Source organism: Orbicella franksi, chromosome 6 (assembly GCF_964199315.1).
Source record: "Orbicella franksi chromosome 6, jaOrbFran1.1, whole genome shotgun sequence".
Lineage (NCBI taxonomy): Eukaryota > Metazoa > Cnidaria > Anthozoa > Scleractinia > Merulinidae > Orbicella > Orbicella franksi.
Window position 1 is genome coordinate 660,457 of NC_138150.1, and position 15,272 is coordinate 675,728.

At 39.3% G+C, this 15,272-nt stretch overlaps 2 protein-coding genes across 2 annotated transcripts; one reads left to right on the forward strand and one right to left on the reverse strand.

Annotated features, from left to right (window-relative positions):
- Positions 1-216: 216 nt before the first annotated feature.
- On the forward strand, positions 217-10,906 carry LOC145489016 (autophagy-related protein 13-like). Its single transcript, XM_081467904.1, has 14 exons — positions 217-906; positions 1,596-1,676; positions 1,861-1,983; positions 2,471-2,517; positions 3,171-3,311; positions 3,626-3,666; positions 4,008-4,101; positions 4,189-4,317; positions 4,670-4,846; positions 5,082-5,166; positions 5,841-5,969; positions 6,889-6,993; positions 7,555-7,683; positions 8,132-10,906. Exons 1-14 carry the CDS (start codon positions 820-822, stop codon positions 8,213-8,215), a joined length of 1,452 nt encoding a protein of 483 aa, XP_081324030.1. The 5' UTR covers positions 217-819; the 3' UTR covers positions 8,216-10,906.
- A 1,349-nt stretch (positions 10,907-12,255) lies between these two features.
- Positions 12,256-15,272, reverse strand: LOC145489019 (small ribosomal subunit protein uS9-like). The gene is made up of 6 exons (XM_081467906.1): positions 15,180-15,272; positions 15,056-15,088; positions 14,165-14,266; positions 13,774-13,870; positions 13,379-13,426; positions 12,256-12,452 (listed from the first exon to the last, which is right to left on the reverse strand). Exons 1-6 carry the CDS (start codon positions 15,255-15,257, stop codon positions 12,307-12,309), a joined length of 504 nt encoding a protein of 167 aa, XP_081324032.1. The 5' UTR covers positions 15,258-15,272; the 3' UTR covers positions 12,256-12,306.

Below are 15,272 nucleotides of genomic sequence, written 5' to 3' on the forward strand. Positions count from 1 at the left end.
GCTGATTTGATTTTTTTGTATGTTTTTGAGTGGCAATTCCTGGTTTCTGGAGTCTAGATAAAATCTTCAACCAACCAGTCAGTTTTGTGAAAAATGATACCCTATTCTAGACCCAAAAGCTCTGATTTACATACCCTATCCTAGAGTAAACTGCTTGAAAACCATACCCTTCACAGCGGCACATACCTATATAGCCCACATATGGCAGTTCCCCCCCCCCCCCCCGGGGCCTAACGGTAGAAATAAAATTGCGTTTTCAAATTCCTTCGGCGTGGTGTGGACGGAGCCTTAAAAGACCAGGTAGAGAGCGTTTTCATTAGCCGTCAAACCGCACTTCCTTCGCGAACAATTGACTTAATGATTTTATCCGTAAAAGTCCGATCATCTGGGTCCATATAGGGTTGCTGTTCTTCCGTAAGTCACGTGCACAAGCCACCTGGCAATAGCTTAGTAGGTTTATCAGCTCTTGTTTGCTTGACGGAAGGTAGTGTTAACTAACGGTAAGCTTTCCAGGGAACGCATTGAGAGGTCGAAGAGAGGGAATAAGAAAGGACTAGAAAGTGTGTGGCTGCATAGGAGGGAGATTTTCTTCAAAATGAAAGATGAAAGGTGCCAAATATCGCCTGTAACTTGATCACGTAACCGCCACGTTGCTCGAGTAAAACTGTGGTCATTTCACGGTTGGAGTCTGGCACTAGTGTAGTGTTGTTTTCAATGGCGGCGGAAGCTGGTGGTCGTAAGTGACACGAAGTTGTGTTTTTTTCTAATTTTGTGACAACTTCTTCCCATTCTATATCGAGCTATACCTAGATTATATTCATGGTTGAAATGGAGGAGAGATCTAGGACTGTGGGAGTTCAAGAAGAACGAGATCTGAAGAAGTTTCTGAAATTTCTATCCCAAAAGGTATGTATGCTTGCGTTGCCTGTTGTGGTGTTTTGGTTTTGTCACAGTTCAATACCAACTTGTAGGTCTACATGTATAACGTCATGCCTTTCGCTAGTACTTTTTCTGATACTTGAAGACATGAAAAAGAAAGATAATAGGTATTTAATCTTTTATTTGGGCAAATCTCTTTGCAATTTTATTCCTCGACATCAGTCACAGTTCCGGCTTGAATAAAACTTGGGATTTATCCTCGCGAAATTTGAAAAGTTCAAAGTAACGTTACTTACTGTTATAGCGAATGCGGAAGTTTCACGATTGTTAATTATAAGTTGCGCTTCTTCAAAATAAATGCTACATTTGTTTCAAACGCTGTTAAAATTAGTGTAGAAACCGAAACCGGCCGGCGCCGGCAGCTAACGTCGGTGTTTTCTGTGACACGTACACCGAGTCGGGGAGAGATGGGGGGGGGGGGGGGGGGGGTTGGGGGCTTCTGATATTTGATGTTTCATGCGAATGTGCAATGGAGTTTTTTAGGTTCAACTGAGTTGAATTTTTGAGATTGGGGTTTAAAGCATTTTAGTAATTTGTAATTGGTAAAATTTAGATACCTAAAGCAATAAGTTAGCAGTACAAAGTGTATTATGTTCATAATGATATACACTTGCTCCTCAGAGATCTAATGGTATAAATCCTTGCTTCCATTTTAGGCTGTGCAGGTTATTGTTCAGTCACGACTTGGGGAAAAGATCCGCACCAAGTCCAAACCAAATGCTATGGGTCAAGACTGGGTGAGCTTTAAGCCTTGATATCAATCGACATTTAAATTTTCCTGAGTAGCTACAACTGATAAATCCTTCGCTCATATCAAAGGCTAAAATATCTATCAAATTCCACTATGGTGCATGTAAGAGTGCAGTGCTAGTTACACATGTTCAGATCTTGCAGTAAGTATTGCGTGATATTTCTTTTCAGTTCAATCTTGCAATCAGTGATCATCCTGATGTGACTTCCGAAGTGAAGAAAGTCATGGCAAATGGTCGACTTCCTTCTAAAGAGAGTTCCATGTGTGTAGAGATATCCCTGAACACCAGTGAGGTAAGGTCATTGTACACTTCAGTAAGTTAATTATATTTTACCAAAATACTTGACATCTTATAGGATGTGCGTGCTTCATAGTCCATTTCACTGATAGTAAATCAAAACTTCCTCCTTCCCTAGCATCATGTTTGCTCAAATAGTGGAGAAACTTGACACAATTTTGTGCAAACGATTTCTGTGATGCAGGCACACAGTCATGTTCATGTATGTATACCCCTGCTAAAGGAAAACTGAGCAACTGTTAAAATGTACATGTGTAGAAAATTTATGGGTCGGACTCTTTGAAAATGAATCATACCTTTCAAAGTTCTACAGTTTAATTAGTGCTTTATAGATACCTCTTAAAAACTGCAGTTATATGCCCTCAATCAATGGTAATAAAATCAAAATCCTCACTTATCCTGGGTTGGCTTAATCAGGCTTTTAACAACCCAGACCGGGAGCTCTGCTTTTAGGCTTGGCTAAATCTATATTATTACTACAGGGAGAGACGATGGTGTTAGAAACTTGGTGTCTTGGTATGAATGACAGGTACGTTTGTACATGCATCTCAGTACTTGTAGTTTCCTGTTGAACAAATGACGCTAATTAGATTTTCCTTTTTTGCTTCAGTGTTCAATAGTTACCACATTTACAGTCACCTAGTAACCACAACAAATGTTAATTTCAGAAAGCCCTTAATTACTTACTGTTGATATTATGTATTAGTTAGTGAGTGTCTTATCCATCGGTTTCTTATAAGACTAATCATGTACATACATGTAGAATGTCCTCATCAAGTTTGTTTAATCCTAATATTCAAGATCTTTCATATAATTATTTGCATGCTTTTAATGTATAAGTAAGTAAAAAGGTAAAATCTGCATCTGAGCCAAGCTGGAGTTCATCCCAGTTTCTGTATCATGAAGTGACCAGGAGTATTTCTTCTCCCTCCTGGATGGGATGCTTGTCCTTCACAGGGCCACCCCCCTAGCATTTAAGTTTGTCGGTATTCATTTATACACCTGATTGGAGAGATGCCCCATGAGAGTAAAGTGTGTTGCCCAAGAACAACACAATGTCCCTGGCCAGGGCTCAAAGCCGGACTACTTGATCTGGAGACGAGTGCACTAAGCACGAGGCCTCCCACCTCCCACATAAATCCATAGACACATTTAATTTTGTTAGCAATCTGATTGTTTCAGGGTTGATCCAAATGCCAAAGTGACATACACAGTTTACAACAGGATTGGAATGCTACTCAAATCTCTTGTATCTGTGACACGGGTCACGCCAGCTTATCAACTGTCACGCAAACAAGGAAGAGACTTCATGATGTGTTACAAGTAAGATTGCACAACAAGGGCAAGAAAGGCAATATTGAATCCATTAAGATCTTTTGGAAAATGTTATTATTACATGGACTTGTGTACTCTAGCAGGTGGTAGATCTATAACCGCCTTTTTTTTCTTTTTCTTAAAAAAGTGTGAATTTATATGCCCAGAGGACCACTAATTCTGCACCGACCTCCCAGCTTATTTAACACAAAAAGGCCCATCTTCACCCCACCCCCCAACCCTGTGACAACATTTGCATTGGTTACTGTGTAGCTTTAAGTCTCACAAAACAGACTTGTTATGTACTTGATTTTCTTTTTCAGGGTGTATTTTGGTGAAGTTAGATTTCAGGAGCTTGGAGAAGGTGAGTCAAAGGGTCATTAAAAAAAATATTCAAAAATATGATTCATCTTTATGCACACGAAAATATTCAGTGCTGTATTTTTGTTACTGACAATAAACATATATCTAGTTAAGTTTGAAGTCTCTTATTGGTAATAATGAGTTGTCCAATATCGCCTTAGTGTATTGCATCACCAAGCCAATCCATTTGTACAATGTAGGTGACAACTACTAGTCGATATAATGTCAGTGTTGATTTACTACCAAATTCTCAGGACGTGCTGGTGTAGAAGAAATACAGTGGTATGTGGCAATCAGTATCGAGAATTAATCTTTCCATATTTTAAACTTTATTATATCAAGGTTTCCAGTCCTTGAGAGTGGGTTCTATTGGTACTCCTGTGGGTTCCATTACTCTGTCTGCTGCATACAGAACAAAGCTGACTTTACCAGAAAAGTGAGTGCAAAACGAGCTGTTAATCTCACTAATCATATTTGGTTAATTTATTTCAATCCAACGCTGTTATTGTTATTTTTGTTTCAGACAGCAAGTGATGGTGCAGAGTAATCACTTTAGCTCAGAGCTGACCAGAGTTCCGTCAGATCAGCTAGACGGTGCTCTGCCATGTGTTCCAGGTGTGCATGGAACGTTTGACTTGACGGCTGAAGCCAGGTATCTATGTGTACAGCGATAGAACATTTTGTTTGTTAACCTACAGAGACCTGTCTTTGTCAGTCGATACTGAAATCCCATTTTCAAGAATTCATTGACTCTGAACATGGTAACAAGGTCAACTTTTTCAGTTTCCTGATCATGCAATGTTTGATTGGTAGATAGAGAATAAAAATACACCTCGGGTGCATAATTCATCATGGGTTTGGTTGTTCCAAAACATATCCATACCCCTACCCCATAAAAAAATTTTTTGTTGTTGGTTTTTTAACCTTCCACCCCACCCCTCCTGAAATTCCAGTTTCAGAACCCCACCACCAGATACTACTCTTTGTGCTTGCTTTTTCCTTAGACATCACATTGCAGAGCAGATTGCCAGTGCAACAGAAACTGAAGTAACTCAGTCTTCAACATTATCTTCAAACACTCTGCCATCTTCAGCTCACAAGGTCAGCTCCACAACTCCACCTCCCTCAATAAGACGCTTCTCTCAGGAAAATAGCGGCGTAATAAAACAAAGGATGAGCAGGTAAATAAGATTTGAATAACCGAATTCATTCTTTTTTTCAGTATATTATGTTATGATAAGATGAGTTACATTGTATTACTTAGCAGCACGTGCGTTCTCTAGAGACCCGCTCCCGCTAGTTGAACCTACTTAAATATTTGTAGTCAGAATCCCGGTCGTACTTCGTTTTATTACATATTATCATATTGTTTCTTTTTCTTAAAGCAACATCTTTTTAACTTGTATTTCTCAACAGACCAGCAAGTTCTTCTAAACCAATTACTTGTGCTAAAACTCGAACTAAAGCAGCCTTTGTGAGCAGCAACAGCTCACCGGAAATAGTAAGTTACTTTTTTTAATGTAGAGCAGTTTTCTCAAAGGATCAATCGCCACGCACATGAATTAGGCGCTGTCCTGGCCTTTTTGGGAGACATTTCTGTGGACACAATGGAGAAAATCGTTAGTTAATGATTGGCCAATCACATCACCAACAAATAGTGATATTAACCAATCGGAACTTCCCGCGGGAAAATCAACCTTCACACGAGAATCCAACATCGTTGTTCTGATTGCCTAGAATATGCTGAATGAAATTGTGATTAGCAATAATTGGAACAGGAACGCAAAGTCTATAGAGATCAGTAGAAATGCGCCCTGTATCTATTATATGACAATTTTGAGTAATACATGAACAATAAGGGAAACTAGTGTCATCTCCACTTGCTAAATAGTTATTCCTCTCCGGATACCCGCGAGTTCCGACAATTGCCAGATGCATGTACCCACGAGTTCCGCGACAATTCCCAGAGACGGTGCTTGTAAGTGCACTGTTCATGAAACGTCATTTTGCGCAAGTAATTGGCCGACCTGTAGATAATGCTGATCGCGTGGTTTCAGGATTTACACAAAACTGGCATTTGCTTGCTTTGTCCCTCTGAAACATTAAATTTCTGGTATTATGTACAAGAGATAAACTGCAATAGATTTGTCTCATCGTTTTCCTAATGTCTCACAGGCTATGCTCGCAAACCTGTCGTCCACTCCGCCATTTGCGTCGCTTTTAAGAAAAGAAAACGACATCCAGCCATGCAGTTTACCTTCAGATAGCAACCTCAAGAATTCACCTGCATTACTCCAGAGAAGGGTAAGCAACCACATCCTCCCATTACAACGGGAAGGGACTGGGAATGAAACAAGATTTCCTTACTTTTCTTGTGTTTATCATTTCTTTCTCTCTGTCCGTCTCGTAAGATGCCGTATTTTGTTGTATTTGTTTTACCGCCGCGACCACTGTACGACCTACATCGAATGATAGATAAATGTTGTTTGAAGATCTGAATTAGCAGTTGGATTGATGCCAGTCAAACATGGACATAGCACAGAAAATTGTCATATGAAATCGAAATATCGTTTTAAAGGAAAATTAGCATTCTTGCTAAATTGTAGCCTGCAAGCAGGCTCACGCTCGTGGCTACGCCGCGCGCACTTATGCTCCAACGTGAGCCTGCGAGCAGGCTAAGAGTATCCGGTTTTTTCGGTTCTTGTTACATGTGCGCGTGAAACAAGAGCCGAAAAAACCGGATGACTCTCGGAGTGGGATATAATTCATTTTAGGACACATCTACAGTTTGCTTTTATTTACTGCCGTTTGCTTGCGTTTAGCATTTATTTACTGCTGTTTGCTTACGGTTAGCATTTATTTACTGCTGTTTGCTTACGGTTACCATTTATATTCTGTGTTTGCTTGCGGCTAACGTTTATTTGCTGCTGTTTTCTTGCGGTTAGCATTTATTTACTGCTGTTTGCTTGTGGTTACCATTTATATTCTGTGTTTGCTTGCGGTTAGCATTTATTTACTGCTGTTCGCTTGCGTTTACCATTTAATGTGTGAAGGGGAAGACGACTTAATGTATCCTAACGTGAATTATATGCCCTCGCAGGCTAGCTAAATTGTTGAAGTACCTGATTAGTTAGAGCCGGACGGCATAGTTTTCCGGGCCAATTACAGGTACGCATTCTCAAAGCTCAGAGTTTAATAATTTTTTTGATGGTGTGTATTCTAGGATAGTTCGTCTGACAAACTGGAAGGCGGCAGACCTTCCACAGTGCAGGCACCACCAGCACCCAATCTACTAGGGTGGGACGACGACTTCGTCATGGTCGAACTGGTGAGTACTGGTAACGAATAATTGAGTGTAGATCTGAGTTCCAACGTAAGGCAAGGCCAATCAGAGATGATACCGAGAAATCTTCCCGAAAAAGTGGGCCAGTTTTACCAGTCATATGAAAGCAGTTTTGATGATTGTGTTAAACCTAAACCATAACCAATCACAGATCCAGAACGGTCGTAAAATGTACAGTAAAGGGGAAGAATTCAAAGCAAAAACATGTGATTGTTACCAAGCGCGGAAAAACATTTGTAGACCCTGTGGCAAACGCGTGAAGACTTGCAACCACTAGTTTTGCGTGGGAAACTTGTAACCACTAACAAGCGCTAGAAAACAAGTGACCCGCGGTAGCTGTGAAAAAGACGCGGTTTCCTAGGTGCAAGTGGTTTTCATTTTACATTTGATTGGTTGAGAAGACACCACCTTTGCTCTGATTGGTCAGAGCAGTGAAACATGAGTTCAATGAACAATTTTATCCATTTCAAAGCTGTAGTAACATAACTTATTTTCAAAGTTCTTTGAATCTCGCTCTAATCCTGCGTAATCCGTTGTTTGTCCCAGAAACCAGCATTTGCATCACATTCGGGAACGTCAACCGGCGATCTTGGAAGCTTCTTTCGCGAATGCCAGACTGCGCCACCATTGAGTCTGTTCCAAGATAGCGAGGTGCTGTCATTGGATAACGTCATGGTAAGTTCAAGTAGATACGCATTATGAACAGTACCGGTATCACAAGCATTCTCTGTTTCAAGGTTTTTTCCATCTCGCACATTCCTTGGAATCAGTTGCAGGTAGCATCGGTGAAAGAAACATCGAAGTTGAGTTTTAGTTTTGTAATTTTACATGCAAAATTTGTGTTTACGACTGGGAAAATCATGAAAGCGCGCGCGTTAATTTGCACAAATTGGTTCTCTCAGCCAATTACAATGAAGTAATTTTCTCAGTTATGTACATGTAGTAAGCCATTTTACATGACCTGGATGCCAGAGCCTTTTCTTGTTCGGTGTCTGGTCCCGGTCAAGCCTTATCGATACACACAGCTCGTTATTTCGGGGTTCTGCCATACGCGATAAAAATGACTTGAGATTACATGAAATAGCGCTTTAAGTTATACCTTTTTTGGTTTTTGCTATCCTAGGAACGTTTGGACGGGGAACTTTGCGGTTTTCGTGAGAATGCCTTCAAATTCGACGAACTGTTAGCCGACTTGCAGCAGACGTGAAACATGCCAGTTAACTTCTGGGATAATGAATCAGAAAATATTGTGAATATTGTGAATGAGAAAATTTAATTCAGCACCACTGAACGTATATAAGATTGGTTCCCTCACCTGTTCGTTCGGTTTGGTGATTTCTGGCTCAAAATACTGCAAGAATCGTCTTGTTCGGCGGCCGGAAAGCTCAACTAACCAGACTGCGAGGATGGTTTTCCAATTATGGTCACTTGCGATTGGTTCAATACAGCACGCGTACTATATTCTGAACCAATCAGAGTAAAGCTGCATCCAACACTGCCACGTGATGCAAAACCAACACCAGTCGATGTAAACCAACAGTAACACGTGATGTGCCTTTCCCGCGTTTGCAAACCATCAGTTAATTCTCTTACCATGGACATTTTTTTGGTTTATTACTGACTGTAATGATTTGGTTTTGATTTAAACAACAATCAGTGGAAAATTAGAAGAGGCTTTATTCGCCCTTGACTATTTCGGGAAACTGGTCGATCCAGATAATAAATACTAATGCAGAGTGAAATCTGTTTTAGTGTGCTATGGTGATATATCATACATCTGGAAGGAAAAGAAGTCTTCTGGACATGGCTAGGAAAAAAAAGAAAAAGAAAAACCAACCGCGGAAAAATTGTAATCTGTAATATGTGTGCGATTGTTCTCTTAATTTATCTCTAGATTCTAATGAGGTAAAGAAACAACAAAATTAACCTTATCATGGAGTTTACGTCCGCCATGCAGCCACGGTGTAATTTAACAAATTTGTAATCTTTCTTGTGAAGACAAACCCGCACGCTAAATAAATTCAACATTTTACCTTGAACACCTTTTAGCTCAGGGTATCGGGCAGATGAAAAGTCCTTGATCGTTTTTTTTTTTATGTATAAATAGCAACTCTAAAAAAGAAAGACAGTTATATATAGTATTACCAAAAATATAATTTAGCCGTATCTTCTAAACTGCTTATCTGTGTATTCACGGTTGAATCAGTGAGACAAAGCAAAAGAAAATGTTTCTATAGCAACCATGACGAAGGTAACCCAGTGAAAAGACATGGTTTGTTGGCAATTGATTGTCAACGCTGTGGAGAAGATTTGTGGCAGGTGTTTCAATGCGGGATTCCGAAAACACTTTTTTCCATTTTGCATGGCTGGACGCACGCTGGCCTATTCCCTTCATAGCAACCACTTTTAATTGTCCCGCTGTATTTCCGCTGTCACTTTCCGCGTTTAATTAAAAGGTTCCCTTTCCTAAGTGGTTTTTGCCTCGCTACAATGCTCTGATTTACCAGTGAACTCTCCTAAAGCGCACACAGCCAGGACAAATATTCGCATTTTCGTAATACCCAAATTAAGAGGTAACCATCGTACATAAATTTATTAGCGTATCGCGGACATGGAGAAAATTTGGAAAGTGCTGGAAGACATTGTGAGCTTATCTTGTCCTGTATGTTTAGCTCCACTCAGATTTTTCGGCAGTACGAATTAAATTGTATACAAGATCTCCTCGCTGACCCAAGAAAGGGAAAGCAAAAGCGAAGAAAATCTTTACGGACGAAAATTTTCAATAGCGGGGACTTCAGTCAGTGATCGCAAAATCAAACGACACTGGCGAAAGTTTTCCGCAATCGGGACAAGTTCAATTCTCCATGAAGAAAATTGAAAAATGGAGCCCGCCAGCAACGAAACGGAGAAGCAAGCCGACGGCGATGAAAACACGGAAGCCGAAGAACCACTTGATGACGGTGAATTTCAAAAATGTTCTCGGAAAGGCCGAAGGGACGCTTGCCCGGACATACACTGCAAATGCGGCGACTCCGAACAAAGCGGCGAGTGCGTGTTCCACAAAGATACTGTAGAAACTGACTCGAAAGGAAGCACGGAGGAAAAGACGTGATATTTTTGTACACTGATTGTAGGCGCAATTTGCTTGCTTGAACGCCTTCAAAATTTGACAAATGTTATTTATTTTTGGATCGTCTGGCACAAACCTTGTGTTTGAACGAGACATTTATTTTGGGGGAGACCCTTCTTCGGGTTTCAAAACCCTCAAGGTCGAAAACCTGGAAATAGCCATGGCGTCAATTATGAACCGCGTCAATTTCACGGGAAAATCTAACGAAGGAGCACTTTAAGTTCTCTGGAGTCAAATTTGTACATTCGAATGACAGAAAGACATGGAGTTTTCTGCATTTGTTTTTATCGCTTTTCAGGAGCAGGTGATGATTGTCTCAAGATGTTCCAACATCCATATTCATGGTGTGGTTATCAAACGCTACAAGACACATTTTATAAGCTGTTATTTATAGCCACCGAGAACAAACTATTTTTGCCGGCAAAGTGTAAAACATTTTTAACTTTCCGGCAACTTGTCAGTGAAATTTTTAATGTGATGTTGATTATACAGCGCTCTTTTGTAAACGGGTTTGCAGTGTAAGATTCCAGCTTCCTAAATACACGACTTTGGTACATCTCTTTTACATCTTTTTGCAAGCATTCCCGTTAGAAATGTTATCTCGTTTGTAATCTTGAATAAAGCACCTTTAGTACAAGGTGAAAATCTTGTGGGCTTTTATTTCGCGAAAAAACAACGCTTATATCATAGTTAGCTTATATATACCTTTTTGTCTTCCTATTAAGCATGTGAAGAAAAAGAGATAGATTTGTTGATAAAACAGTGAAGTGACCGACTGTGAATTTTTTTTACATTTATCGAAAAAAGCGTTAAAAAAGAATTCAAAACGTAAAGCGTGGCTTGTTTAGAGCCTGTTTTAGTCCGTTGGCGTATTTAGTCTTCAATGAGATTTATTTGTCTTTATCAAGCAAAATATTGTTTAAGTTTGTATTCGATATGGGTTTTGCGATTCGTTTTGAATTTTATCTATCACGATTACTTTTGCAAGAGCACGGTGGTCGTGTTATGATCGTGTTATTTCTGTCGCTGACGAAGATTACACTCGTTATAAAAATTAATTAGCCTCTGTGGCAGGATGGGTTGCCATTTTTTCCAGCAAATGAGATGGAGAACCCATTTGCAGCTGTTCCGAATAATTTTAAAATGTAGCTCCGGGCTTTTTTTCACTGATCATTGTTTCTGTGTGAATTAACCGCTGATGCTGAAACCGGTTCGTCGACTGTAAACAAAGATTTTGGACAGCGAGCTTTGGAGTTTAATAATTGTTTTATTTTGATGTTTGTAGTTATTTTAAACCAATTGGGAATTTTCGATCTAATCAGCGTGTCTTTCTGCATATCTGCTCAGTCACTGATAAGCTGTGTTCATGGTAATTTATTATATCGAGGTTAACTTCATTATTTTTTTGAAATAATTTCGATTCTAATGAAGGTAATGAGTGTATTTCTGATATCGCATTACAGGCATTAAAAACCACCTGGGTAAATTGTTTTGTGTTCTCCTGTCACATTTTGAAACATTTAGAGTATTTTACACCTTTTGACTCGCGAGTCGAAATTGACGAAAGACACATCAGAACGATTGTGATTTTAAGGTCCCATCTAGACTACGCCGTAGAAATTTGAGAGCGGTGTTTTCACTCTGAAAACGCATCAAATTTGTCCGTCCACCCTACGCTGGAGAAATTTGAAATCGGTATTTTCACTCAGAAACACACCAAATGTTTTCCGTCCACTCTACGCCGGAAAAACTTGAAAACGCAACAATCACTGGCGGCAGAAATGCTTGAGTACACCCTCAAGGGTTAATCACATGACTATTGTGACGTCATCGTTTTCGAAAAGCTCCGTTTTCAAAATGTTTTCCGTCCACACGAAAAGCTGGCGTTTTCAAATTCACCCCGGTTTGAAGAGCGTTTTCGTTTTCGGTGGACAATTTCTCCGGATAAGTGTGGACGTTAGGCCTAACCATAGAATTTAAATTTCTTCGGCTTAGTGTGGACGGAACCTCCAAAATCACCCTCTCTCACGTATTTGGAAGTCGGTCGGTCAGTTTAGAAATGAAAGCACTCTATTTTCTTGACGGTAATAGCTGAAGAACGAAGCAACTGCAAAAGCTTCCTCAAATTAGTACACTTTATTGAATTTCAACTCCATGTGAATAAAAAGTTAACGGTAAGACTTCTGGTAACGCGAGCGCGCTCCAGGTCCACCGAATTTCTTAGCCTCTGCACGGCGTGGATCAGCCACCAGAAGTGAGCGGTCATACTGCACGAGAATGTCGCGAATCTCTTTCTTGGAGACCTCATCCACATCTGAAAATGGCAAATATGAAATATCAATTCTCTTTACTTCTGGTTCGTTCTAAAAATTTAGTGGCACATCAAGCTTGTGTCAGTTAGTCAAAATTATTTTTTTTATATATTCTCCTCAATTCACGTCTTGACAATGTACACACTGTAACAAAAGAATAAATATCTTAATTGACTACTCCCTCAATGAGGCTTTTCAGGGCCAATGGAAACAAATGATGAAGCAAATAATAATACTAATAATAATAATAACCATAACACTAACAATAACAACAATAACAATAACAATAATAATAAATAATAAATAATAATACTAATAATAATAAATAATAATAATAAAAAGATTTATATAAAACCTTAAAGTAATGCAAATGAACATAACATGGTTAAAAATCCCAACTGGAAGGAGGCAGACCTTAGCTATTTACAAGCACGACCAAGGAGTTGAACTAGGGTCTACCGAGAAACAACTCCAGCTTAGTGATCAGAGCAGGACTTGAACCCGCAACCTCTGGATTTCATGTCTGGCAACCTAACCACTTGGCCACACTGCCTCTGCTCTGAGCACTGCCTCCAACAATGTGTTGGTTTGAAAAAGAGAAATTTAATTTTGATTACTTGCACAGTTGAATGATATTGCAATCTCAATCATGAAATAGAGGACAAAAATTTATTGTGTAATAGAATGTTGACTCAATAGTTGTGAAGCGTGGTCTCAGAGAAAATGAAGCGATTTGAGAGATTTAAACCCTTGTGATACTGGTGCAAATGATGTACTAAGCCATGGAGTGCTAACATAAAACTACAGGAATCCCAGGCCCAAAGGCACAACAGATACCACAGCTAAAAGTGATACTGTACCACTCACTGGCCAGAGAAATATAAGTAAGTGCTATCACAATTTAAACTCTATTAATTATCATACTCACATTTCTGGTAGTAAGCTACCAAGGCCTTGGAGATGGCTTGACGAATAGCTACACAAAAAGAAGACGACAACAGCTTTTATCTCCTTGTTTTCTGGTAACTTTTACAATGATGAGTCACTGCTAAAGGAATAACACTTGTCCAACACTTTAGATGTGCAAACAACTACTAAATTTGATTGAAGTTACATTGTGTCCAATTCCCATCATATTTTCTTTCTCCTAAGATCATTCCAAGACTTTGAGATGATCTCCTAACTAAAATGAAAACATCTCTGAAGTAAACATTTTTAAAGCAAGAGTTGAAACATTTCCCAAGGTTTAGTCTTGATTCTTCTCTGTAGTAACCTCTAATAAGTAGTTTAGAATACAGTGGTAGCTGACCATGTTAAACGTACCATAAATCCTGGAGACATGACCACCACCCTTCACTCTGACTCGGATATCCACACCCTCAAACCTCTCTTTGCCCAGAAGAAGAATGGGCTCCTGAACCTGTTGTGAAGACAGAAAATACATGAGCCATTCTCGTTACATATTACCAATGCCTGCTCTATCAGAGAAAACCTTCGGAATATGCTTAATTGTTGAAGAACCCAGAAGAGACAACAGCACTCAGAAAAAATACAACTATGGCTTATGCTTCTTGTCTCAGGGAGGAAAAGTTTAAAAATGTTGTTGTTGGTTGACTTTTGCACAGTGCGATTTGTGACATTTCTCTACAGTTCTACTAGTACTTTTAGGAGAGTTGCCTTGCGACTACACAGCAGATTAGTCTTTTACACATACCTTGTATCGGAGAGTTGATGGTTCAACTAAATGTAAAGGACATCCATTTATCTTGATGATTCCATTGCCACGCTTACAGAAGGCAACAGCTGTGGCGGTTTTCTAGGACCAGACAACAAGCATGATAAGAACATGTGCATTTAAGATGAATAATAGGGAGCTTAAGCAACGAAGAATGGCAGTTATTGTTTATGCATCATTCTTGAATAGTTTCTATTCTGAATTTGAATAAGCATTCTGAGTTGCATGTTGATGTGGTCAAAGCATAACAAAGTAAGATCAAAATAGTCTGGTTTTCTAATAATTATCACATGGATATAGCAACACAAGAGCTGTATCTGAGCAAATAATTTCAAAGTAGATTACTAGCCCTTAGAAAAATATTTTGAAAATATGCATTGTATATGAACATTGTAGATGGTCGGGGCTGAAATTTGAAAGGGGAAAGGACCAACACACATAACTACAGAACCATCCCTTTGTCAAGAGTTTATAATCGACGTTTATACTAGAGTTTATCGTAAAATTAGATGCTCATTGAACTTGAAGCACCCATGTAAACGCTAACCAATTTTTCTCCTTCTTTCCATGAAGCTACTTAGAATACATCCCTGGTTTTGATCGCGCATCTGATAACAGAAGAGGTGAAAACTGGAAAACATCTTCAAGCTCGGTCTTCTAGACAATACACATGTTTACCAGGAACAGAAAGAGCCGGTCGCTATAACTAATGACCAATAGATCAAATTCAAATCCACTCTACTTGACAAAATTACACAAAATTTAATCGTCTCCGAATTTCATCAATTTCACTGCCGCCATGTTTAAAATTATATGCACGTGTTAGCTAAGTCAACATTCTTCACGATAAATCGCTAGTTTTACACGTACCTTTCGCCCGAAAACTTGTACAGACTGACTCATCTTAAAACAAACGACAAATTAGAGGAAGTTAGATGCAAATCAACACCATCATAAAAGAAAAAAAGAGAAATTTCAGTCGTTATTCCATTACCTTTCTGTTCTGAACGAAGAGTTGAAGCAAGAGAGAGAACACTGGTGCGCATGCACGAAAAAAAATGCTCACCGACATGGAAACGAGGTTAAC